The 27,084-nt window shown below is 47.5% G+C and overlaps 1 protein-coding gene across 1 annotated transcript in view; it reads left to right on the forward strand.

Moving 5' to 3' along the window:
- LOC122114443 (sperm motility kinase Y-like) overlaps positions 1-27,084 on the forward strand; it is a 36,891-nt gene that overhangs the window by 7,356 nt on the left and 2,451 nt on the right. Inside the window, exons 3-6 of the mRNA XM_042687607.1 lie at positions 15,463-15,635; positions 19,723-19,899; positions 23,443-23,582; positions 24,304-24,354. Coding sequence (XP_042543541.1) covers positions 15,463-15,635; positions 19,723-19,899; positions 23,443-23,582; positions 24,304-24,354 — 541 coding nt within the window. The remainder of the gene's footprint in view (positions 1-15,462; positions 15,636-19,722; positions 19,900-23,442; positions 23,583-24,303; positions 24,355-27,084) is intronic.

Here is a 27,084-nt window from a genome sequence, read left to right on the forward strand (position 1 = left end):
TGGATGCAAGCCGGCAGGACCCCCACAGGACAAGGGCAGCCAGAGCTGTTGCTGCATTGTCCCCACCCCCACTGGAATGGACAGGACCATACCTCAAGGTACTCCTTTGTTTGTCTGGGTGAGAAAGACTGAGCTGGGATGGCAGCCCGCAGTCAGCAAGTGCAGGAGGACCTCTGCCCTGCTTGAAGAGTGCAAATGACCCTCAGCATAGAGGGCACCCTGCGGGCTGCAGCCCTCACCAACCAAGTGGTTAAGAAGGCTGGGGCCCGCAGGGCTAGAGTCCTTTCAGAAGTAGTTCCTCTTAACCAAGTGCAAACTTAAGGCAGGAGTGGGGAAGGCCCTTAGGAGGACTGAGGAGTGCCAGGAGATCATTAACCAGGGAGAACGGTTTTCCGTGTGTACTCCTACCATGTGGGATTCCTCAGGCACGAAGCTACCCTCACTGGAAAATGGGAGGCCCTGGACCACCACTGCTTCTCACCACACATAACATTCAGCCTACCAAGACCAATTGTGTGCGGTAGCCACTAATGGGCCATCTCCAATACGGAAGTAGGAGTAGACAGAGTAAGAGTTAGCAGAGGATTGAGGTTGGAGGATGGCCCAGGAAGAGAGGAGGTGATCTAGAGTCAGAAGAAGGGGGGGATGAGGAGGAGGTGGGAATAGAGTTTGAGACAGGTAGAATCTGCTTGGAGAACTTCACAGTGCGGGACGGCCATAGTCAAGACTGTCCTGTGTATTTACCTCAGTGCCATTAAGAGAGCGTTTCCCTTGTCTCCTTGTTGCTTTGGCAGTGACTGAGAGGCCCTGGGGCTGCAGGGCTCCAGAGTCCCAGTGTTGGTTACTGGTTTGAGGTGCACTGTACCCCAGCAGGATGGAGCCAGGCATGACACACACGGAACCTGTGTGCCAGGCATGCCTACCAAATGTCTCCAAATGTCTCCTCCCTGCTCAGCAGGTAGGTGTACCATCTGCTCCAGACACTCCGCACATGGGATTCCAGGCAGGAGGGGGCAGCTGGCACCCAGCTGGCTTCCCCAGTCTTCCTGGGAGGAGCTGAGGTGACGAGGCCCTTTGTCCCTCTGAAGGGAAAGGTCCGAGAACATGTTTCTTGGGACACTTCCTCCTGAGCTCTCATCTGTCCTTTCCCTTCATGTGTGTGAGGAGGGGACATGTTTCTCCTCTTGGTGAGGGAAATGCATGCATTAGCTTTTCTGTCCCTTGGAGATGAGGGCCAGTCACACTAGCTCATGTTTCCTGAGCAAGGTCAGCCATGGACCGGGTTCAACCCTAATTAGCCCAGCAAGGCCCCTGCCAGGCCATTTCTGGTTGTGCTGTGTAGACTCCTCCAAAACAACCAGTTGGAGAGGTGAGGGTTGGTGAGCCCTGGGCCCAGTGTTGGTCATGACAGGGAAAGCTCAGACTACCAGAGTCTCCAGATGAGCCCAGGCTTCCCTCTCCTCCCTTACTGCCACAACTGCTTTTCCTCTTCTTTTCTAATGAGGCAGAGGAGCAGTGGTGGTATCACTGGGTGCCAGAGGCCACAGTTTTCCCAACAGTTACTGAGGCCTGGGTCCTTTGATTGGCTTCCATTGACCAAAAAGACCCTGGGGCTGCAGGCTCCTGTGGGGATCCCCTGAAGAGCGCTCCACCCTGGATAGATGGAGCGAGGCATGCACCACCGAGGACAGTGTGCCAGACATGCCTGAGCAGAGATGTCTCCCTGCTCAGCCGGTAGATGTGTAATCTGCTCCAGACTCTGCACATGAGGTTGCAGACAGGAGGCATCTAGCACCCAGTCCAGTCACCCTGGACTGAGCTGGGGTGACCTTTCCTCATTATTTGCAAGGACCGGACATAGTGGTCCTCTTGGTGAGGGATATGCATGCGCTTGCTTTTCTGTCCCTGGGAATGAGGGCCAGTTAGACTAGCACACATTTCCTAAGCCAGGTCAGCCATGTCTAGGCTTTAACCCTAATCAGGCCCATGAGGTTGTGCTTTGCAGATTCTGCCAACTTGGAGAGGTTTGGGAAGGGTGAGCCCTAGGTACAATGCTTGACAGGGTTGGGAAAACTCAGCTGGGCAATGTCCCTGCAAAAGCCATGTCTCCCTTCTCCCCGCCCCCCCTCTGCTGCCACAACTGATTTCCCTCTCCCTTTCTAATGAGGCAGACGAGTAGCTCCCTTACTACTGGGTGCCAGAGGGCCATGGTCAGCCCTAACACCCACAGGCACTTATGTTGGCTCTTTTCTTTTAGCATAGAGTTTTGAATTCGGAGCCTTGTGGTTGCTAGGCAGGTGCTCTCCCACTGTATCCGAGTCTGAGGACCGTCTTGGGCACCTGTGGCCTCATTCGGGCTCCTTTGACCTAACTGTAGGTGCTCTGTATCTTTTCTAAGAGTTTACTTGAGCCACGGCCCACATCCCTTTTTGGCTTGGGATTGAGGAGGTTGGACCACAGGAGGGCAGGAAGCTGGGCACTGTACAGAGGAACGTGCCCCCCTTGCCCTGTTGGCATCATACCTCACAGCAGCTTTCCCCTTGGCAACAGGGCATCTGGGCACTTGAATGAGACTCATGCCATTCTCTGCCCTCACCGCTGGCACTTCCAGACATTCCCAGCCTCCAATAGTCTCCAGGAAGCGTCCTCTGGCCTCTGAAGGGGCTCACATGTGGGCTGAGTGTGAAGCACCTGCAGCTCAGGTGGGGCAGGAGGAGCATGGTTGGAGGCTCAGATGCAGGCAGGGCTCCATGATCTGGTGAGGTGATCACTATGCTGAATCCTCTCTGGAATCTCATCCAGCGTTCCTCCCCTACCCGCTTTGCTTTCCCTACAGCTACCTGAGCATGCAATTAATTTCTACCATCTCACCAAAGTTAATGTCTGTCTTTTCCAGCTGCAGGAGGCTTCAGGACAACTCCAGAGCCCACCTAAGCACCCCGCAGCATGGGCGGAGGACTAATCAAGGCAACCACTCTCCATTCGAGGGCATGAAATTGACTTGCAATGTTTGCATAGACTCTGGGAAAGGCCCAGAGTCTGTGAGTAAAAAGGGCCAAACAAAGGCAGTTAAGGATACTCCAGGCAGCCCTTAGCTGGCACTCAGGATCCAAACCAGATTGGGGACACAGAGACTCCTGGGGCAGCTTCAAGTAGCAGTGGGCAGAAGCCTGGAGGCAGATGTGGTCGTGCTTAGGAGCATGTTCCTAGGAGCATTTCAGAGAGGCTGTCTTAGCAGCTGGAGAATGGGGGAGAAAGATGCACGGCAGCAGGTTGGACCACCTGGATGGGAGCTAGCAGGAACCCCACAGGACGAGGACAGCCAGAGCTGTGTGCCAGGTGCATCTCCCACCCCCGCTGTGCTGGCCAGGACAGCACCACAGTTTGGGATGGAGACTGTGCTGAGATGACCACCTGTGATTTGCAAGTGTGGGAGGCAGCCAGCTTGGCTGGGGCTGGGGGTGGGGGGGCGCTCCTCCTGGTATGGAAAGTCTCAGCATGAAGGGGCACCATGCCTGCTGCAGGCTTCGCCAAAATATTGCTGAGAATGTTGGGGCTGTCCGGGACTAGAGTTGCTTTCAAGTAGCGTTTAGGGACAGATGTGTGAAGGAGAAAAGGATTGTTTGCTGGCTGTACTCTGACCTTGTGCGACTCCTCGGCGACAAGACTTCTGGGAAAGAGAAGACCTGATTGGAAGAAATGAGAAAGAGGTTCGAGGTTCTGAGTTGTGACCCTTGTAACCCCATGAACAACGTGGAACAGCTTACGCTCTCATCTTTGTTATTTTTTACGTATTATCCGTTAGCAATACTCAGATTGCATGTGTTTGTATCTTTCTTTTCAAATAAACTTCAAAGGAACAGTACAGAAGTTACCCTGAAGTGAATACTTCAAAAATACCCCATCTCAATTAATACCAATCTCAATTAATAATGAAATGAACTTTGTGAGTATTCCCATTAAAGTCACCTGTTTTTATATACTGTGCATAAAACTTTGAGTTGCAGAAAAGCTGGGTTTTCTGTTCATTGACTGAGAAAATTAACAGAGGGAATAAAATTCTTTAGACTCATGGTAGGGATGGAGTGGGGGGGGGAGGGGCTAGCAAGACTGCTTACCGCATGGCAGCCAGAGGCATGACCTGCTTCCTCCTGAATCCTACCAATCCTACCACCTACCTAAGCACATTCAGCTGAGCAGAGCCTTCATGCTCTAATGCCTTCCTCCCCCACCCGCACAACATAGTCCCCACCTCTCCACAAGACCCCTTTCTACATCAGAAACTATTCCAGCAGTATATACACGTAACATCCTGGTCAGACACCCCATGGAACATACAATAACAGGCTTAGAATTACTGCATCTCCATGGAACATACAATAACAGGCTTAGAATTACTGCATCTCTGAACAGTGAGCATTTATGAACCAAGTTCACCAAGGAGGACCACAGAGGAATTGCCTGAGTTTAAGACATCGGCACCCATCAAAGTCCTAGCTCTCAAGAGCTAAGACTTGGGGGACAGTGAAGACCTCTCCACCATGAACACATCCTGCTTCTTTTACAATGTGGGCTCCAATTCACACTGATGGTCTTGAACCTCAAGGAGCATAAAGAGATTCTTATTAAGTCTTTGGAAGAAGATGTCAGGTCATCCAAAGTAAAGCCTACCACCTTGAAGTACATATATACCCAGGGCCATGGCAGAGGCCACATCAATGTTCTGACAACATTTGGAAACTCGGGTGTGTCTGGGTGTCACTGTTTCTGTCGTGGAATTCGACAGTGTCAAAGAAGCTTCTACCCAACCTGGTCCAGGAAAGCATTAAAACCCCCGCCCCCAGTTACCAGATGGTGTCCACTCATCATCTATGGGAAAATCCTTCTGAACAGAATTGTGAACATCTGTTGCATTGTTCACCTCGTGTATGTTCACCTCATGTATATTCCCTCAACAACCAGTATGACCAGTGTGTTTCTCATCTCCATTTTACAGCAAAACAAAAGCCTGGTCCAGACCACAATCAGGGCCTGACTGTAGTTGCTAGGTAAATGGCACATGCGTAAGTGATTTTGAGAGTCTGAGATCCTTGCCAATAGATAACTATGCTTTATCTACCTCCAAGCACCCCAAATTGCAAACCCTGTCCCTGCAGAATGATGAGATAGTACATGAAAGAAGAAACTGATAAAGCAGACCTTACCAGAATAAAAAAAAAAAAATCACAGCCAGGCACTACTGAGATCATAGCCAACTGAGATCAAAACCAACAGATTTATCTCCAATGAATCCACAGAAAAGCCAAACGTAGAGGCTTGTAACAGTACCAACACAGTATAAATAAATGCATAATAAATAGGTTGAATGTTTTATTTTCCTGCCGATCTGGGGCTTGAACTCAGGGCCTAGGGAAGGGTGATTGGAGAAAAGAATCAAGACTTTCCTGCACCGGCTGGCTTTGTACCATAATCCTCAGATCTAAGCGTCTTGACAAGCTAGGATTACAGGCTTGAGCCACATTGCTCAACAAATATTTTTAAACAGGTAATATTAAAAAAGGCACTTTTAAAAGTGTACATGTTGGGAGAAAATATTTACATATATCTAGGAGAAGGCTTATCCACAATATTTTAAAAAATATGAGGACAACAGACTTATCAGACAATTGGACCAAGAAAATGTGTGAATGGCAGATATGCAAAGATGTTCAATCCCAAATTACAACCAGTGGCACAGATATTGAGCACGGATACATACATAGCAAGCCCCTATTTAAACTAGGAATGTCAGCTGCTGATGACATACTTAGCAATGGATAAAAAAGGAGGCTAGGGAGTAGGCCCAGTGCTAGAGCATTTCCTTAGCAATGTTCAAGGCTTGGGGTTTCATCCCTACCACTGAAAGAATCAAGATTTTATGTTTCAAATTACTGAGGGTGTGAGCTGGGGACTTCATGTTGAAGAAAAGGTGAGAAATTCTCTTAACCCCTCCAGAGAGCTGCACCAAGTCCAGTGCTTACTTCAGTCTTCAGGTAAATGGAAGGCTACATGTTCCAAAAGGAGTTAGATCCCTGCTTAGGCGAAGAGACAGGGAGCATCTGGCCCTATGAGAACCAAAGTTCTCTGGGCACAGGCAGGATGACAAGTTCACAAACTCAAGGACTTGTCTTCTGGCCAGGCAGCCCCGGGTGCAATGTGCAGTTTAGTCTCTGATCCCTCAAGAGTATTTGGTCCTAACAAGTGGTCCACGGTCCTCTTCTGGCCCTGGATAGGCCAGCTCTCCTCCATGAGCCCATGTGGCTCCCATCTGTGCAGGCTCCTTGGAAATTTTGTCCCTCCTCATTGTGACTCCTGTCATTTCCCAGGGCATGGCTCTGTCCAGGTCGAGTTTGGACCTGGCTTGCTAGGGGCTACAGGTGAATAGCTTGGGAAGTAAGCGGGGCCGATGAGCACACAGACACCAGGAGCCAAGAAGATTTACTTCCAGTTGTAGAAGAACTTCTCTATTTCCACTGAAACTGGGAAGGAGATGCAGAATCCCATGGCGGCCTTGACCAGGTCCCATGGTTCTCAGTCCTCCTCTCAAAGGTGCTTTACAGTCATCAGGCTATGTTAACCATTTCGTTCTCCGAAAAGCATCACACTGAATTATTGCAGTCTTATTCAGAAGAACCGTCTAGAAGCAATCAGCTGTGAACTCAGAACCAATGTCAAATTTTGAGGGTCAAGAATCCCCTCAAGAGGAAGGTATGAGTGCTTTCTATAAATAAAATGTTGATATTGTAATGTGCTGCAGTCTCCAGTGGCTCAGGCCTGTACTCCTGGCTTCTCAAGAGTCTGAGAACAGACCAGTATGGTTCAAAGCCAGGCTAGGTAGGAAAGTCCATGAGACTGTCTCTCTCAGGAATCACCAGTATGCCAGAAGTGGAGCTGTGAATAAAGTGGTAGAGGGCTAGCCTTCAGCAGAAAATATCATGGACTGTGCTCAGGCCTGAGTTCAGGCCCAAGACGCACCTGCCCCACTCCCCTGCAACACACACACACACACACACACACACACAATTCTCTACTTACTTATTTAATGCATGATTTAATATGTAACCTATCACAATGAAAACCAGTTTGTATGATGAAATATCTGTAAATCACAGCTTTCCCAATGATTGTTTATTCAGTTTTGCCCTTGCTTGCTTTGGACTTACTACACAAGTGTTTTAACCACTTGAGCCATGACTCCAGCCATTTTTTGCTTTAGTTATTCTTCAGGTAGGGTCTCAAGGTTTTGCCTAGTTCCTGTCTCAAACCTCAATCCTCTTGTGACCTCCCTCATACCTGGAATAGGAAGCCTGCACCACCACACTTAGCACACCGACACTTGGAATAGACATGTGCTGGTCTATTTAGACACATTTTCATTCATTCTTACCAGGGATGGCCTGGAACCATCATGCTGCTCATTTCTGCCTCCTATGGAGCTGGGACTGAGGTTGAGAGCCACCACATCGAGCTCTTGTATCAGAACCAGGAGATCACAATACAGATTTAAGTCTCACAACCCAGTGAGGTCAGTATTCATAGTTCCCCCAAGAGGAAACACAGAGCAAAGCAATCTGTAACTCTGCCAAAGCTCACTTGGCTAACAGATACAGTAGCAGAAGTAGAACACGGGCTCATGTCCTTCAAATTGAATATTCCCCATTCAGGAATCAGGGTCTTTAGCTAGCTCCCAAGAGAATGGCCCTGCCAGCCCGTTCACTGAGGGCTTGCTCTCCACTGCTAAGAGGACTGAGTGAGAAACCATGCTGGAAGCCATCCGACACTTGAGGGTCCCATCTCTCCACAAAGTGGAACTACTGACTCTGAGGACACGCAAGAACTCCATGGTCACTGTAGGCCTTGGGGACAGGGATTCAAACCCCATTAGGGTCAGAAGTAAGCCATACCTGAGGTTTATCAGTGGACAAACACACACACACACACACACACATCTGTAGTCTTTGCTGCTGGAAGTTCAGCAGAGCTGTGAATTATTTGACCTTTCCAATAGCTCAAAGTAACTTAGAAGGAAGATCTAAAAACACCTCAGAAAAAGGCAGAAGAACCTACAAAATTCCAGAACTACGGCTTCAAATGTTATCAGAGTAAAATGCTGAGAGCATTGCAGTAATGGCCCTGGACCCCACCCACAGCAGGGGACACAGCAGGGCACTAAGCAAGCTGTCCACGGGACACCTTTGCATCTCCACAAACTCCCAGGCCACTCTCTTGCTGACCTAAAACTCTTATTTGCGCTTTTGCTCAAAGATACTGGGTGGGGAGCCCTGGACGAGGGCCATGGTTTCCTGAGCTTAGAGAAGATGGCTCAATCAGTAGAAACTAAATGCCGGCCAAGGACTGGCAATTAAATGGAAGGCTTCAATGGCTCCTGGCCAATGAGGAAAATAGGGCCATGCTGTTTGTTGTATTGGTAAAAGAATGATACCCTTACAGCACTGGCCTCGGCCCAGGACCACAGACACCTCCCAAGCTGGCAGACATGGCTTGACATGCAAGTCTTCCAGCCAATCTACTGCACCCAGGATGCTTTGGAGGGACTCCAGTGTGTATCCAGCCGGTGTCTGACTTCCACTTCCTTTTGGGTTCTGGCCAGGCCAACTTTCGATCCTGGAAGGGAGCCGGACAGGGCCACATGCCTTGATGGTGTGTTCCAGTCCCAAACTACTAACCTTGCTCCCCAAGTGTGAAAACAGTCTTCACCAATGACCCAACCTTCAACTTACAACAAACCTAGACTCCCTCAGAAGCCCACATTCTGGGAACACCCTGTACGCGGTGTTGAAGGAAGCTTTTGATTCTTGAATATCAAAAACCCTCTACAAGTGCATCTCCCTCCAAGAACAGCTGTCAAGGAGTGAAAACCAAGCAGGTGTAGAACTGTGCCATCCCCGCCCTCGGCCCAGCCCTCACCCACCCTCACACCGGCTCTCTCTTCTAAGCCCAGCAGTCTGCTCTGCGGTCCTCAGCCGGCTGGGCGACCCTGAGCCATCCATCCTACGTCAGAGTTTCCTTCTGTTTAACTTCTGGCAATGGGGGCATCCGAGTGTTCATTGTTTACTTCTCTGTACTTGCCCGGTGCTCGAAAGCTCCTTTTTCTTTCTCTTTCCCACAGAGCACACAGGCCAAGAGAGAAGCCAAGGTGAGATGCTGGGGGGATGGCCACGGCCTCCGGGGGAAAAGGCGGAAAGGACAGGCAGAAAGGCCTGAAGACTTTTTCATCCATTCCTGAGGAAACCTAGGTCCTTGTAGGCACATACTATGACCCACGAGGGTCTCAAACTCCATAACATCGTGGTAGAAATACCGGATGCTATCAAATCATGCGATTTTGGCTTAAATACAAGATTCAGCGGGGGCACAGCTACTCCCCTACTTCATGTGTAGGTGCTACACCACCAGCATTCATGCCCTGCTCACTTCAGACACCCGTCTAGTACATGGACCCCCATCCCAGCGGCTCCCTCCCTTCACGGAGGCTCTGAATCCTGAGCCTATAACAGCCCAGCTCATTTCTCCCCTTAGACCAAGAACCTTTGAAACAATAGGGATCATTCCAGAAGGTTGCAGGTGTCTTCACCAACACCATGCCTACATCCCGGTGGACAGATCCTAGTAACCCACTTCCCATCCCAGACTCCCGGTCAGCCATGACACACCGCCTCCCCGCTACCTCGGGATCCTAGCAGAGCAGGGTCTAGGGTCCCTTGCCCATCTCCTGTCCTCAGTGGCCAGCCAGAGCCTGGCAGCTAACAGACACTCGACTTCATCGAAAGGGAAGCAGGGAGGGTGGGACAAAGGCAGGGGAGGAAGAAAGGCAGTCACGCCATTTCTCGCTTTGTCTATTGTTTCTATTCAAGTTTCTACCTCTGTCTCCCCTCTGCCCTCTCCTATTTCCACACAATCGAATGTCTACCTAAACCTGCAGTCTCCTCACTCCCTGCCTCTGTTGCAGTAGCACAGTGTCTTTTCCACTTGTATTCTTTGTCTATAATCTCTTCTGGGCTGCTCTGCTTACTCTTCCCCATCCTCTTTCTGCTCTTTCTGTCTCTTCTATGTTTCTTTTTTTTTTTTGTCTTCATGGCAAGGATCAGACAGACCTAAGGGTACATGAAAAAAAAAAAAATGCTACAAATCAGAATATGTCATCCTGCACGCTACCTAGGCAAAGTCCACTGTTTTCTAGAGGGTTCATTCACTTTCTCCCCTCTCTAGCCCAGGATGAGAGAAACTTCCATTCATGTGTTTTCTCACCTGTTCTTTGACATAGAAAGTCACCCCAAATGCTCTTCCAATTACCATCAACCGAGAAACTGAGCCTCCCAAGGGTCTGCCCCCTTACCCAACATGGAGCACAACTGGGGCTTTTGACTTATGGCAGAGTGATCCTAAAGGGCAGCTCCCAACCAACACCACAAAGCCAAAGAAATGTTCTTGCCTGACAAGACTCCCACACTCCTCGTGTCCCTAGGGGTTTTTTTTGCTGATGAGGATCCCACGGCCTATGAGGTCAGACGCAGCCCTGAGCTGCCTCTTCTCAGCCCTATCCTGGCTGAAGAGTTTCTTGCTCTCATCTTGTTCTTATCGTTGGAGGAAAGCACAAACACTGAGCTTCTTCCACATGCACTCCCCTAATCCCACTTGGTATGGCAGCCCTGAGGACTTGGTTCTTGGCCGAGAGTGGGCAGACCAAGGGCAAAGAGCCCCCATGAACCTCAGACATATGGAGGATGCTACCCAAGAGGGAAAGTTAATGGATAAAGGAGACACGAAGATGCCCTCCCTCCCCTCACCCCTGGCCCATTTCAAATGTGTAGTTGCTTGGTGGTGACCAAGGAGATGGAAAGGATAGGATCCATGCAGGCCAGCGGGACCTCAAGCAACCCACTAAGAGCTTAGGATGCTCAACATACAGGCCAGGCCAGACCAGGAGGGAAGCACTCTTCTTCGTGAGGTGCCATCATTTGAGAGTTAGCTCCCTTCAAAGTGCCTGTGGAAGCTTTAACCCCAATGCACCAGTCTTAAGACTTGGGGGCCTTTGAGAAGTAAAGGGGTCATGAGATCCTGCCCCCAAGGTCGACTTGCGTACCCTTAGAAATGGACCTGAGGGAGTGAGCCCAGTCCTTCTGCCCCTACCACCATCTGAAGACATGCAAAACCATGTCATGTGAGAAGGAGACAGCGTATTCTCCACACAAAGACTCTCCCAACCTCCTCCTGTGTAAGGATACAGACGCTAGAGTAAAACAGAGACTCTTAATTCAAAAGAGCATTCCGTCATCCTTGAACAATGTGACAGTGTCCTCGAAACCTCTGCGGGAAACACAGTGTGAAGAAGACGGCAGATATGGATAGATAGCACCCTGGGGGGAAAAGCTGTTGGCAAGACCACAGTAACCTCCCAGAGTGGAGATCACCTCTGAGATGCAAGCTAATTAAGGAGAAGAGAGTCTCTGCTCTCTGGTCCTTGTGTTGCTATTAGCCACTCATGAGAAAGACCACTACCAGACGAACTTGTTCCAGGATACAAAGTGAACAATGACATTACCAAGTGGGTGAGGCCGGACAGCTGTGCCACTGCCATGTGATGGCATGTATAATGTCCCTTTCAACTGACAAATCATAATTGTACAACTACTGGTATGCAAGGGGAAGTTTCAAGGTGGCATGATGAAATCATTCTCCTGCGTGCATCCAAAGCCTCAGAAAGTATAATCAGGCTTCATCTGCTAACGTGGACTCTCACAACAACTTTAAAGCAGAGTAGGAAGATCAGGTATCTGTCCACCAATGTATCTCATGTGTCACATTCCACCCAGGACTCCTGCTGCCTGCCACCACTTGCTGGAACACAGCCCAAAAGGCTATTCAGTCTCCGCTCCTGTGAATTCCAAATTCTTGATTACCCTGAACTTCTACTTAATCTCTGAATCTTCTGTCCTCAAAGACTGCTTACAGTGCTGTTATTCATATAGGAGAAAGGAAGAGGTTAATGTATTCTACATCCAGGCTGGTCTCTTTAGGTCAGGAATGAATTGGCTAGCAACAGCCCACCCTTTCCTTTGGGTTGCCAACAACTGGGCTCAGGCATCCCTCATTGCTCCTACTAGATACAGATTTTCATGTACAGGTCTAACCATCTAAATGACCTTTCAGATCCCCCCGCCACAGGTACCACAGGTAGGCCTTACAGGCCCTGATCCCTTGCACTGGGAACTTATCTCATGGTCCCACTTGTACCCTCAGGAGGACAAACCTTCTCAGGACTCCATAATGCCCTGAAATGCTGGACCTTAGCAGTACGCACAAGGCTTGGCCTCGTTAACAACTCCAGAGCTTGGTTTAGCGTACACACACCCAACAGATCCCACGGCCTGAGTCACTCGAGTAATTTCTGAGCAAAAAATAAATAAATAAATAAAAGTTCTACCAGGGAGGGAAATGGCTGAGGACAACCCTCTCCTGCTCAATCCCTGAACCTAACAAAACACCTAACTGTGCAGTGACTTCCCCATGGAGAAGACAACGTGTTACCAGTGGCTTTGGGAATGACCTCTCTTCCTGTCTGGAAAGGAGAATGGGAGAAATACATGGTTGTATCATAAAAGCATGAAATTGTGTGGATAGGAAAGCAGAACAGGAGGAAAACAGGTCTGTGGAAAGCTCTAGGCTGGTTGGTAGACATCGTTTTTATGCTTACATATTTCTATTTTTTTTCGTTTATTTTTATTTATATTGTTTTTATGTTTACATTCATATTTTTTTCACAGTGTATTTTCTCTAGTATGCCAACCATGAACAGATAGTGACAGTTCATGATTGATGAAGAGTGATTGCTATTTTCCTTTTTATAGAATGTATTTCAATTCATAAATAAACGTACATATCTATTCCATTTCAGAAGGCCAGATAAAGAAATGATGAGCAATTATTTGTGAACAGGCAAACCAAGACAAGAATCCTTTTATGAGAGACAAGTGTCTGCTCACTGAATCCCAAGTACGGATCCACCAAAAAAGAAGAGGGAGGAGGTTAGTGTGGAAGAATCTATTGGGAGCTTGAGCTAAATTTTGGAAGATCTTTAGGAAGATGTACTAAACCAAGTGAGCAGCCAACCACCCTGTACATGTGTGTGCGTACTTTTGGTGTGTTGTATGTATGAAAAGCAGGGGTAGAAACAAATTGGGGACAGATGATCCTGCTCCTTAGAGCTTAAGCACATTTCGACTCAGTTCTCTACTCTGCTCCTTCTTTGGGCTACTTTGCAATTCATTGGAAGTGAGTTCAAGGTAAGGGTACAGAAGTATTCAAAATAATTTGGAAGAGTCTAGAAGAATCTGAAGTTACGACATCATCAGCAAGGACTAATTTTCCACAAAACTCTTCCACCTATTGGGCAAGTTCATGCACTGAGAGCCCTTGAGTTTGCAGGTCTACACTAATAACCCTTGTTATGAGGATGGCTGCCTGTTACTGTATCTGCCTGTCCAACAAGAGCAGCCCTATTTTTATCTGCCTGCCACTGTCTGACCCAGGAGCCTGTGGCCTCCTTTAGTCTGGGTCTTATTCCCTTCTGTGTCCCCAACTCTCAATGGATCCAAGTGTCACAAGGTAGAGCTGAGATGGTTTTCTTTCCACAGAGCCCTTTTCAGACCCCGAAGAAGAGGCCTGCCTCATCCCCTCAGACCCATCAGCTTGGGGTTCAGGGTCCTGAGGTCCTAGAACACTGTGAACAGAGCTGGAGTCCAACTTCTCCAAGGCATGGAGCACCCTGTTTAGGCTCTGGATCCATCCTCCTGTCTGAGACTGACCCCATCACAGCTTCCACTCCCTCTGAAGGAAACACTTCAGAGCTCCATCAATGGGTAAATTCCCATGTCCTCCATGGCCACAGGCCCCAGTCAGGACGCCTGTTCTGCCAGAAGTTCTGTCTCCCAGTAGGGCCTCATCATCCATGGTGCTCTAGACCCACCCCGTCCTTGCTTCCATGAATGTAGGTCACAGGACCCCCAACAGGCTTTGACAAGGTAGAGATCACCTCCCCGCCCCCACCCTCCTTGGGGTTCATTTTCACATTAGACAGACACCTCCCTTGCAGTCTCCTTCCCTGCTGCCCAATCTAGCCTCATCTAGCCTTTTCTACGGTGTCTGATGACAAGCTAATCCAGTCTGAGAGAGGTCTCCCCAGCTTTCAAAGGGTCTGGGAATAGTGCAAGGAGCCTCCCCCATGGAGCCTCAGGACTTGAGCCACACCCTCAGCTCTGTTTCCTTAATGGAGGTATTTCTAACTATAAAAAAGGTCCTGTGAGGACCAGTCGTAATATTTATCGATGTGACATTGTATTTTGTGCTGCTCCAGATCCTACAGTGAGAAGAGGGAACCTGAGGGACCTTCAGAAAAAATAAAATAAAATCTCCTAATGAACAGCTATCTTGCCAACCATTACTGGGTTTTGGAAAACATCAGGACAGGTGGCTCGAATGCATGTGGCCAGCAAAGTAGCTTCCAAAAATTATCAGACATTAGCCACAGATCTTTCAGGGGCCAGAATAAGAAAAACATTGGATCACCAGAATTATCATCAAACTGTAAACGTTGTCACAGAAAAATCCAATAACGTGTATGTCAACCAAGGACACCCAACTAACGCAACCTAAAACAAAAAAAGGCCATCACTTGCCCAAAAGAACTTGGAAGAGACGAGGGCCTACAGAGTGTTTTGTCAAATCTCAAGTGTATGCCAGTACCTGCCTGCACAGACACTCACCCACTGGAATCTGAAACCCCAGAATATCATGCTGGATATCACACAAGCTCTCCAAATATGTGATGTGGCCTAAGCACCCGATTCAAAGCAGGGCACAAGCTCTCCAATTTCTGCAGCATTGTGACCTTAGTTGCCCCACAATGTCTTATGACAATGGTTCCCTCCACGTGGCCATCAACACATAAGAGTATGTTAGTGGCTTTCTGCAATTGGCTTGAGGGGTTTTACTGCTTCCACTTGGAAACACATATCGTTTGTGCTTCCAAACTAACATTACAGAAGTGCAAACCTCCTAAATAAGCACTTCATGGCTGACTGGAAGGAAAGGGCCACCTGAGATGACATCATCCTGTACCCTTGATGATTCGCTCAGAATATTAGAAGGGGACTGAGCTCTCCACTCATGTTCCCAAACATTCCTACTCTATATGGTGGGGAGTGTAAGGGGGTTCTAGACCCATGACATCCAGGACTCCTTGACAAAGAGGAGTTTTGATAATACAATGGCTACTTAGCTGCTTCTGTGTCATCCAGGTCCCAGGGGTTGGGCTCTACCAGGAAGGATAAGCCAGGGTCTTCAAGCAAAGTGCTTTGGCTGGTCCCAGTATACCCTCCTACCTTCCCTGTCCACCGGAGAAAGAGGGCCAGTGATCGTGACCTGCATTCTTTCACTCTTGTGCCCTTGGAAGAAGAGCAGGAGGAGGAGGAGAGCTCAGAGGACACGGGTGTGAGGAATGTCTCCCTGCCCTCCATTCCCCTCTACCACATCGGCGGCAAGGCCATTTCCAGACTATCTCCAAGAGCGTTCATAAGGTTTGGCCGTCCAGTCATGCCAATGGTTATGGAGCCCAGCATCAAAGCTTTGTCTGTGGGGACCAAAGCCAGCCTAGCTGTTGGTCTGCCATCTTCCAAATCCAAAGGGAAATTGGACGTGGCTCTCCTGAGGTCAAGCCCTGAGGCTGACAATTATTTCTGCACAGCAGAGTGTCTGCATTCACATTGCTGTGCTGCTATCTGACGGCCAAAAAGAGAAAAAGGCAATTCAGTCAGAAAATTGTTCTAGGACCAAAGCAGATCCAGAAGCCACCAGGTAGATGAGGCAGGTATACAACTGCCATGTTATGGGATTTATACATGGTTTAGTGTCCCTTTCAATAGACAAATCATAATTGCATAACCACTGGTATGCAAGGGAAAGACTGGGTATGATATGGCTAAATCACTCTCCGACATATAGCTAATATCTCAGAAAGAACAATGCTGCCCTATCTGCTAAGGTGGAATCTAACACCATCTAAAGCAGAGCAGGCACAGGCGGCAACGCCCTGCCTACCAAAGCATCTCATGTGCCACCCGCCACCCAGATCTCCTGCTGCCTGCCACCACCTGCTGGAACACAGTCCTGAGGCTCTTCAGTCTCCAGTCCAGTCAATTCCAAACTTTTAACCACCCTGGAAACTAGACCTGAACTTCTACTTTTAATAATCTTTCAAATCCTCTATCTTCAAAGACTGCTTACAGTCACAAGTTCATTCAGGAGAAAGGAAAAAAAAAAAAATCAATGTATTCTACATCCAGGCTGGTCTCTTTAGGCCAGGAGTGAATTGGTTAGCAACAGCCCGCCCTTTCCTTTGGGTTGCCAACAACTGGGCTAAGGCATCCCTAATTAGGGATTGCATCCCAGTGCTGACAGATATTCATAGAGAGGCCGAATCTAAATGATCTTTAAGAATTCACCACCACAGGGTACCACAGGTAGGCCTTACAGTCCCTGCTCCCTTGTACTGGGAACTCATCTCATTGTCCCCTGTGTAGCCTCAGGAGGACAAAACCTTCTCAGGACCCCATAAAGCCCTGAAATTCTGGACCTTAGCAGTACCCACAAGGGTTGGCTTCATTAACAATCCCGGAGTTTTGTTTAGTATCCATACACCCAACAGGTCCCACGGTCTGAGTCACTCGAGTAATTTCTGAGCAAAAAATATGTTCTACCAGGAAGGGAAATGGCTGAGGACAACTCTCTCCTGTTCAGTCCCTTGAACCGAACAAAACCCTTAACTGTTCAGAGACTTCCCCATGGAGAGGACAACGTGTTATCAGTGGCTTTGGGAATGACTTCTCTCCCTGTCTGGAAAGGAGAATCAGAGAAATACATGGATGTATCCTAAGAGCATGAAATTGTGTGGATAGGAAAGCAGAACAGGAGGAAAACAGGCCTGCGGAAAGCTCTAGGCTGCTTGGCAGGCATAGTTCTTACACTCAAGGTTCATAGTTTGCCAGAGTATATTTTCTCATAGTATGGGAGCCATGAACAGATAGGGACAGTTCATGATTGAGGAGAGATATTCCTTTTTCTATAATGTATGTAAATTCAGAAATGCATGCTCAGTTTCAAGAGGTCCAGGGGACTAACAAAATAATGAGCATCTATGTGTGAATAAGGAAGGGAAGAAAAGATTACTTTGGTCAGAGGTAAGTATCTTCTAACTAACTCCCCAGTGTAGATCTACCACAAAGAGGAAGAGAGATGAGTCTGGTGTGGTAGGGGCTATTAGAGGCTCTACAGTGGTTTTGAAAGAAGAGGAAACTAAGTGACCCATCATATGTCCTAAACTGAGAGGAGCCCAATTTCCTTACATGTGTGTGTGTACAAATGTGGGTTGGTTGTGTGTAAAAAACGTAAGGGTGGAAGCAATCAAGTATCAGATAATTTCACTATTATGTACTGACGCACATTTCTACTCAGTTTTCTACTCTGTTCTTTGAGCTGCTTTCATATTCCTTGGAAGTGAGTTCATGATAAGGCTACAGAAGTATTCAAAATAAATCCAGAGTCTAGACAGTGAACTTGGAGTTGTGTAGACAGCAAGGTTTACTGTTCAGCAAAAGTCTTCCACCTATTGGGCAAGTTCATGCACTGAGAGAGCTTGAGTTTGCATGTCTACACTCATAACCCTTGTTGTGAAGATGGCTGCCCGTCACTGCACCTGCCTGTCCAACAAGAGCAGCCCCATTTCCACCTGCCTGCCCTTGTATGTGGCATCCTTTAGCCTGGGTCGTCTTCTCCTCTGTGTCTCCAACTCTCAATGGATCCAAGTGTCACAAAGTAGAGCTGAGATGCTTTCTTTTCCACAGGATCCTTTTCAGACCCTGAAGAAGAGGCCTCCCTCATCCTCCTAGAACCACCAGCCTGGAGTTCAAGGTCCTGGGGCTCTGGAATCGTGTGAGCAGAGCTAGAATCCGTCTTCCCCAGGGCATGGAGGGCCCACTCAGGCTCTGATCCAGCCTCCTATCTGAGGCTGACCTGACCACAGCTTCCACACCATTTGTGCTTCCAGAGAGAAGGAAACACTTCGGAGTCCCCTTCCCTGTGCAAATTCCTATGTCCTCCATGGCCACAAGGCCCCAGTCAGGACACCTAGTCGGCTAGAATTTCTGCCTCATATGTGTTCTAGACCTACCCTGTGTTGTCACGTGACACTTTCCTTGTCTTGCCTTTGTCTTTCTTCGGGTAATGTAGGTCACAGAGCACCACCAGTAGGCTTTGACAATGTGGCTATCACCTCCTTCCACATAATGTCTTTTAGGTTCATTTTCCCCTTTGTTAGATCCCTGCCCTGATGTCCTGGGGGAAATATGTCCGTATCCTGTACTTTTCTAAGCAGTCTGATGACAGGAGCATCCAGTCTGAGAGAAGCATCCACAGCTTTCAGAGTATCTGGAAACTGTGCATGCAGCCTCTCCGTGGTGCTTCAGGGTCTTGAGCCACAACGCCAGGTCTGGGTTTTCGATGTAGGTATTTATCACTATAAAAAGACCTAAGAGACAGTTGTAATATTTATTAATATGGCATTGTCTTTTGTGCTGCTTCTGAGCCTACAAGTGAGGAAGGGGACCATGAGGGGCTCAGGGAAAGACAAAAAAACTTTTAGGGACAGCCTCTTCATCAAGAATATCTGCTCTCTAGAACTATTGCAGCCACTAAAATCGTTTTCAAAATACATCAGAGATCATCCACAGATCTTTCATGGGCCAGAATAAGAAAACCATTGTATCACCAGAATAGCATCAGGTTCTATAATGTCATAGAAAATTCCAACAACATACACCTCAACCGAGGACTTACACTGAAGGGCATCCTGAAAAATACCATCACTGCCCAAGACTACCTAGAAAAGAAGGGGCTCCCAGATACTTTTGTCAAATTACAAGAGCTTCTCAGTACCAGCATGCGCTTAATCACCCACTGGGATCTGAAACCCCAGAATATCTTGTTGGACAGGACAGAGGCTGTGTGATTTTTTAGCCTAGGAACCAGGTTAAAACCAGGGTAGAATTCACCAATTTCTGAAACACTGTGACCTTGGCTACCCAGAGAAGTTTTAGAAGAATGCTTACAATAATGATGCCAACAACACTTACGAGTAGTTTGTGAAATCTATTATACAAAATGCTCACAGGGTTCATCCCCTCCCATGAATTCAAACCCACCTTTGAAAGTATATGTGGTTTGTGCTTCCAAACAGTATACTAACACACTACAGAAGTGCAAACCTCCTAATTAAGCTCTTAATAGCTGACCAAAAGGAAAAGGCCATCTGAGATGACATCATCCAGCACCCTTGACGATTCACTCAGAATATTAGAAGGGGACTGAGCTCTCCACTCATGTTCCCAAACATTCCTACTCTATATGGTGGGGAGTGTAAGGGGGTTTTAGACCCATGTCATCCAGGACTCCTTGACAAAGAGGAGTTTTGATAATACAATGGCTACTTAGCTGCTTCTGTGTCATCCAGGTCCTAGGGAATGGGCTCTACCAGGGATGGCAAGCTGGAGTCTTCAACAAAGTTCCTTGGCTTGTCCCAGTATACTCTCCTACCTTCCCTGTCCACTGGAGAAAGAGGGCCAGTGATCGTGACCTGCATTCTTTCACCCTTGTGCCCTTGGAAGAAGAGCAGGAGGAGGAGGAGAGCTCAGAGGACACGGGTGTGAGGAACGTCTCCCTGCCCTCCATTCCCCTCTACCACATCGGTGGCAAGGCCATTTCCAGACTATCTCCAAGAGCGTTCATAAGGTTTGGCCGTCCAGTCATGCCAATGGTTATGGAGCCCAGCATCAAAGCTTTGTCTGTGGGGACCAAAGCCAGCCTAGCTGTTGGTCTGCCATCTTCCAAATCCAAAGGGAAATTGGACGTGGCTCTCCTGAGGTCAAGCCCTGAGGCTGACAATTATTTCTGCACAGCAGAGTGTCTGCATTCACATTGCTGTGCTGCTATCTGACGGCCAAAAAGAGAAAAAGGCAATTCAGTCAGAAAATTGTTCTAGGACCAAAGCAGATCCAGAAGCCACCAGGTAGATGAGGCAGGTATACAACTGCCATGTTATGGGATTTATACATGGTTTAGTGTCCCTTTCAATAGACAAATCATAATTGCATAACCACTGGTATGCAAGGGAAAGACTGGGTATGATATGGCTAAATCACTCTCCGACATATAGCTAATATCTCAGAAAGAACAATGCTGCCCTATCTGCTAGGGTGGAATCTAACACCATCTAAAGCAGAGCAGGCACAGGCGGCAACGCCCTGCCTACCAAAGCATCTCATGTGCCACCCGCCACCCAGATCTCCTGCTGCCTGCCACCACCTGCTGGAACACAGTCCTGAGGCTCTTCAGTCTCCAGTCCAGTCAATTCCAAACTTTTAACCACCCTGGAAACTAGACCTGAACTTCTACTTTTAATAATCTCTCAAATCCTCTATCTTCAAAGACTGCTTACAGTCACAACTCCATTCAGGAGAAAGGAAAAAAAAAAATCAATGTATTCTACATCCAGGCTGGTCTCTTTAGGCCAGGAGTGAATTGGTTAGCAACAGCCCGCCCTTTCCTTTGGGTTGCCAACAACTGGGCTAAGGCATCCCTAATTAGGGATTGCGTCCCAGTGCTGACAGATATTCATAGAGAGGCCGAATCTAAATGATCTTTAAGAATTCACCACCACAGGGTACCACAGGTAGGCCTTACAGTCCCTGCTCCCTTGTACTGGGAACTCATCTCATTGTCCCCTGTGTAGCCTCAGGAGGACAAAACCTTCTCAGGACCCCATAAAGCACTGAAATTCTGGACCTTAGCAGTACCACAAGGGCCTCATTAAAATCTCCAGTGCTCTGTGCAGCCTGCACACCCAACAAATCCCCTAATTTAAGTCACTCTAGTAATTTCTGAACAAAAGGAAATGCTCTACCAGGAAGGGAAATGGTTGAGGACAACTCTTTCCTGTTCAATCCCCTGAATCTAAAACAACACCTAACTGTTCAGAGACTTCCCCATGGAGAGGACAACGTGTTACAAGTGGCTTCGGGAATGACCTCTCTTCCTGCCTGGAAAGGAGAATGGGAGAAATACATGGTTGTACCTTGTGTGTGGATAGGAAAGCAGAACAGGAGGAAAACAGGTCTGTGGAAAGCTCTAGGCTGTTTGGCAGACATGGGTTTTACACTTCGATTTACATTTCTCAAAGTAGAGTATGGGAGCCATGACCAGATAATGACCGTTTATGATTGATGAGCAATTTCTATTTTCCTTTTTATACAATGTATAAAAATTCATAAATGTATTATGTGTTTCAAGAGGGCGAGAGGAATGGGGAAATGATATATGTATGAACAGGAAGGCAAAACAAGACTCCTTTGATGAGCAGTAACCGTCTGTTCATTAACTGTCAACTGTGGCTCTCACAAAAAGAGGAAGAGGTACGAGGCTAGTGTGGAAGGGGCCATATATGCTTCTGACCTTGGTTTTAGGGAAAGGGAAAACTATGTGATTCATATTGTGCCCTAAACTGAGGAAGCAGCCATCATCCTTACACATGTGTGTGCATATGTTGTTTGTAAAAAAAAAAATGCAAGGATTGAAACAAATAGTTTATTGTTCCACATGTCTCAGGGATTGCCCTAAACTTGTCAGTTCTAAGATTCAATTCTCTACTCTGTTTCTTCTTTGGGCTACACTGCCATTCATTACAAGTTGAGTTCATGTTAAGGCTACTGAAGTATTGAAAATCATTTGGAAGAGTCTAGACATTGAAATTGAAGTTCTGAGGTCAGCAAGGATTAGTTTTCATCAAAACTCTTCCACCTTGGGCTGGGAATGTGGCTAAGTGGTGGGGTGCTTGCCTAGCATGCATGAAGCCCTGGGTTTAATCCCTCAGTACCACAAAAATAGAAAAAGCCAGAAGTGATGCTGTGTCTCAAAGGGATAGAGTGCTAGCCTTGAGTAAAAAGAAGCTCACGGACAGTAACCCTGGATTGAGTTCAAGCCCCAAGACTGGCAAAAAAAAAAAAAAAAAAAACCACAAACCCCCCAAAACAAAAAACTCTCCCACATACTGGACAAATACATGCACCAAGAGCCCTTGAGTTTGCATGTCTAGATGGCTGCCTGTCACTGCACCTGCCTGTCCAACAAGAGCAGCCCCATTTCCACCTGCCTGCCATTCTCTGACCCAGGAGCTTGTGCCATCCTTTAGCCTGGGTCTTATTCTCCTCTGGGTCTCCAACTCTCAATGGATCCAAGTGTCACAAAGTAGAGCTGAGATGCTTTATTTTCCACAGGACCCTTTTCAGACCTTGAAGAAGAGGCCTCCCCCATCCTCACAGAACCACCACCCTGGAGTTCAAGGGCCTGGGGCTCTGGAATCGTGTAAGCAGAGCTGGAGGCCATCTTCCCCAGGGCATGGAGGGCCCACTCAGGGTCTGATCCATCCTTCTGAGGCAGACCTGACCACAGCTTCCACACCATTTGTGCTTCCAGAGAGAAGAAAACACTTTGGAGTCCTCTTCGCTGTGCAAATTCCTATGTCCTCCATGGCCACAAGGCCCCAGTCAGGACACTTAGTCGGCTAGAATTTCTGCCTCCTGGAGGGCCTGATCATCCATGCTCTAGATTCACCCTGTGATGGCAAGTAACACTTTCCTTGTCTTGCCTTTATCTTGCTTCCAGTAATGTAGGTCATAGAGCCCCAGTAGGCTTTGATAATGTAGAGATTACCTCCCCATAATGTCTTTTGGGTTCATTTTCCCCTTTGTTAGACCACTGTCCTGATGCCCTGGGATAGCCTTATACCTACTGTCCATTCTGTGTTCATCTGTCCTTTTCTAACAAGTCTGATAACAAATGTATCCAATCAAAGGCATCCACAGCATTCAGAGTGCCTTGGAACTGGGCATGGGGCATGCCCAGGGCCTGAGGACTTGAGCCACACACCTAGCCCTGGGTTTTTCATGTAGGTATTTGTACCTATAAAAGGGCCTTATAGTCAGTTGCCATTTTACTGATGTGCCAGTACATTTTTGGCTGCTCCAGAACCTGTAAGTGAGCCAGGGGAACATGAGAGTCTCCGGGAAAGAATAAAAATCTCTCCTAAGGAAGAGCCAGCTCACCAACTACTACTGGAGTAGGGAAAACATCAGGACAGGTAACTTTTCCAATGGAACCCTCCTCCCTTGACCCAAGCTGCCTAGAACTCTGATCACCATTTAAAGCGTTTTCAAAATACATCAGAGATCATCCACAGATCTTTCAAGGGTCAGAATAAGGAAAACATTGTGCCACCAGATTATATCATGCCATTGAAAATCCCAACAACATGCACCCCAAGCCAGCACCTGCAACTAATGGCAACCTGAAAAATTTCAATACTGCCCAAAAGTACCTGAAAGTCAAGAAGGCTCATAGACTGTTTTGTCAAATCACAAGTAGGTGTCAGTACCTGCATGCGCATAAAATCACCCACTCAGAACTGAAACCCAAGAATATCTTGCAGTACAGCACAGCAGCCATCAAAATACATGATGTTGGCCTAAGCACCAGGTAAAACCAGAGTAGAACCTCAACAATTTCTGCAACACAGAGGCAGAAGTTTTACAAGAATGCTTACGACAATGATGCCAACAACACTTACGAGTAGTTTGTGAAATCTATTATACAAAATGCTCACAGGGTTCATCCCCTTCCATGAATTCAAACCCACCTGAAAGTATACGTGGTTTGTGCTTCCAAACAGTATACTAATATACTACAGAAGTGCAAAACTCCTAATTAAGCTCTTAATAGCTGACCAAAAGGAAAAGGCCATCTGAGGTGACATCATCCAGCACCCTTGACGATTCACTCAGAATATTAGAGGGGACTGAGCTCTCCACTCATGTTCCCAAACATTCCTACTCTATATGGTGGGGAGTGTAAGGGGGTTTTAGACCCATGTCATCCAGGACTCCTTGACAAAGAGGAGTTTTGATAATACAATGGCTACTTAGCTGCTTCTGTGTCATCCATGTCCCAGGGGTTGGGCTCAACCAGGGAAAGGAAGCCAGGGTCTTCAGCAAAGTGCCTTGCCAGGCCCCAGTATACCTTCCTACCTTCCCTGTCCACTGGATAGGAGGAACAGTGACCTTGACCTGCATCCTTTCACCCTAGTGCCCGTGGAAGAAGAGGAGGAGGAGGAGGAGGAGAGTTCAGAGGACAAGGGTATGAGGAAGGTCTCCCTACCCACCATTCCCCTCTACCACACAGGTGGCAGAGCTGTTCCTAGGCTATCTCCAAGAGTGTTCCTAAGGCTGGGCCCTCCACTCATGCCAATGGTTGTGAGTCCAACATCAAGGCCCTTGGCTGTGGGGACCAGGTCAAAGCCAGCCTAGCTGTTGGTCTGCCATCTTCCAAATCCAAAGGAAAATTGGGCGTTGCCCAAGAAAATAAGAACACAGGCAGCTGCTCCCCTGAGGTTAAGCCCTGAGGCTGACAATTATCTCAGCTCAACAGTGTCTGCGTTCACATCGCTATGCTTCTGACGGCCAAAAAGAGAAAAAGGCAGCTCAGTAAGAAAATTATTCCAGGATCAAAGCAAACAGACGCCACACCACACGGGCAAAGCAGGCTAGCTGTGCTACTGCCCTTTGAAGGGATGTATGCCTTTCTTAATGTCCCTTTAAAGTGATCAATCATAATTGTAGAACTACTGGTACGCAATGCAAAAATTAGCTGTGGGATGATTCAATCACACTCCCACACACATCCAATGTCCTATCTAGAACCTAACAAGCATCTAAAGCAGAGCTGGGAAGACCAGAGGTGACAGCATCCTGCCTACCAATGCAGCTCATGTGTCACCCACCATACCCAGGAGCCCGGCCACCTGCCATCCACCTGCTGGAACACGGCCCTGAGGCTATTCAGTCTCTGCTCCAGTGAATTCCAAATTCTTGACTGCCCTGGAAATTATATCTGAACTTCTACTTAATAATCTCTGAAGTGCTCTATCTTCAAAGTCTGCTTATAGTCAAAAGTTCATTTAAGAGAAAGGAAGAGGTTAATGTGTTCTAAGTCCAGGCTACTCTCTTTAGGTCTGGAGTGAATTGGTTAGTGACAGCCCACCCGTTCCTTTTGTTGTCAGCAACATTCTAAAGGACCTCTTTTTGCTCCTAGTAGATGTGGCTATTCATGGATTGGTCTAACCATCATCTAATTGACCTTTCAGATCCCCTGGCCACAGGTAGGTACCACTGGTAGTCCTTACAGCCCCTACCCCCTTGTACTGGGAACTTATCTCATTGTCCCACTTGTAGCCTCGGGAGGACAACCATTTCTCAGGGCCCCATAATGCCCAGAAAGTCTGGGCCTTAGCAGTACCACAAGAGTTTGCTTCATTAACATCTCTAAAGCTCCGCAGAGCCTGCACATCCAACAGATCCCCCAATTAAAGTCACTCGAGTAATTGCTGAATGAGTGGGAAACTGTTGAGAACAACCCTCTTCTGTTCAATCCATTGAACCAAGCAAAACACATAACTGTGCAGTGACTTCCCCCTGGAGAGGGCAATGTGTTACCAGTGACTTTGGGAATGACTACTCTGTCTGGAAAGGAGAATGGGAGAAATACATGGTTGTATCATAAGAGCATGAAACTGTGTGGATAGGAAAGTGGAACAGGAGGAAAACAGGTCTGTGGAAAAGTTCTAGGCTGCGTAGAAGACCGGTTTCTTACACCTAGAATTTACGTCTCTCAGAGTATGGGAGCCATGAACAGATAGTGACAGTTTATGATTGATGAGTGATTTCTATTTTTATGCCATGTATATAACGTCACAAATATATTATTTCAGGAAGAATGGTGAACTGCCAAGCATTTATGCATATAGAGAAAAGACAGGAAACAACTTCTTTAATGAGAGATAAGTATATTGTCACTAACTTCCAAGTGTGGATCTACCACAAAGAGGCAGAGGAAGGATGCTGGTGTGGAAATTGCTAGTAAAAATTCTGACCTTGGTTTTGAAGAGAGAGGAAAATTTGTGATTCACAGTATGTCCTAAGCTCTAGAGCGCCCAACCATCCACAAAATAGTGTGTGTGTTATGTGTAAGAAAAGCAAGAGGAAAACAAGTAGATTGTCGTTCTACTAAGGGCTTGAGCACATTTCTACTCTGTTTCCTACTCTGTTCCTTCTTTAGGCTATTTTGCCATTAGTTAGAAAAGAGTTCATGTTAAGGCTATTGAAGTATTCAAAATGATTGAGCAGAGTCTAGACTTCATGCACTGAGAACCCTTGAGTTTTCATGTCTACGTTCTTTTAACCCTTGTAAATTCGGCTGCACGTCACTGCAACCCCATATCCAACAAGAGCAGCCCTGTTTCCACCTGCCTGCCACTGTCTGACCCAGAAGCCTGTGGCATCCTTCAGCCTGGGTCTTATTCCCTTCTGTGTCCCCAACTTTCTGTGGACTCAAGTGTCACAAAGTAGAGCTGAGATGGTTTTCTTTCCATATAGGGCCTTTTCAGACTCTGCAGAAGTGGCCTTCCTCATCCTCCCCAGAGTCTTCAGCCTGGAGTTCAGTATTCTGGGGCTCTGAAATGGTGTGAATAGACCTGGGTTTCATCTTCCCAGAGCATGGAGATCTCCACTCCAGCTCTGATCCATCCTCCTATCTGAGGCTGACCTGACCACAGCTTCCACTCCATTAGTGCTCCCAGAGCCCACTGTCTGAGGAAATACTATTTTCTCCAGGGCCACAAGGTCCTAATCAGGACACATATTCTGCCAAAAGTTCTTCCTCCCAGTAGGGCCTGATCATCCATGCTCTAGACCCAACCAGTTACTTCAAGTGACATTTCCTTATCTTGCCTTTATCTTTCTTCCAGTAATGTAGGTCACAGAGCCCTAGTAGGCTTTGACAATGTAGAGATTACCTCCCCATAATGTCTTT

The sequence above is a fragment of the Dipodomys spectabilis genome, unplaced genomic scaffold (genome assembly GCF_019054845.1).
Source record: "Dipodomys spectabilis isolate Male_0828 unplaced genomic scaffold, ASM1905484v1 ptg000108l, whole genome shotgun sequence".
Lineage (NCBI taxonomy): Eukaryota > Metazoa > Chordata > Mammalia > Rodentia > Heteromyidae > Dipodomys > Dipodomys spectabilis.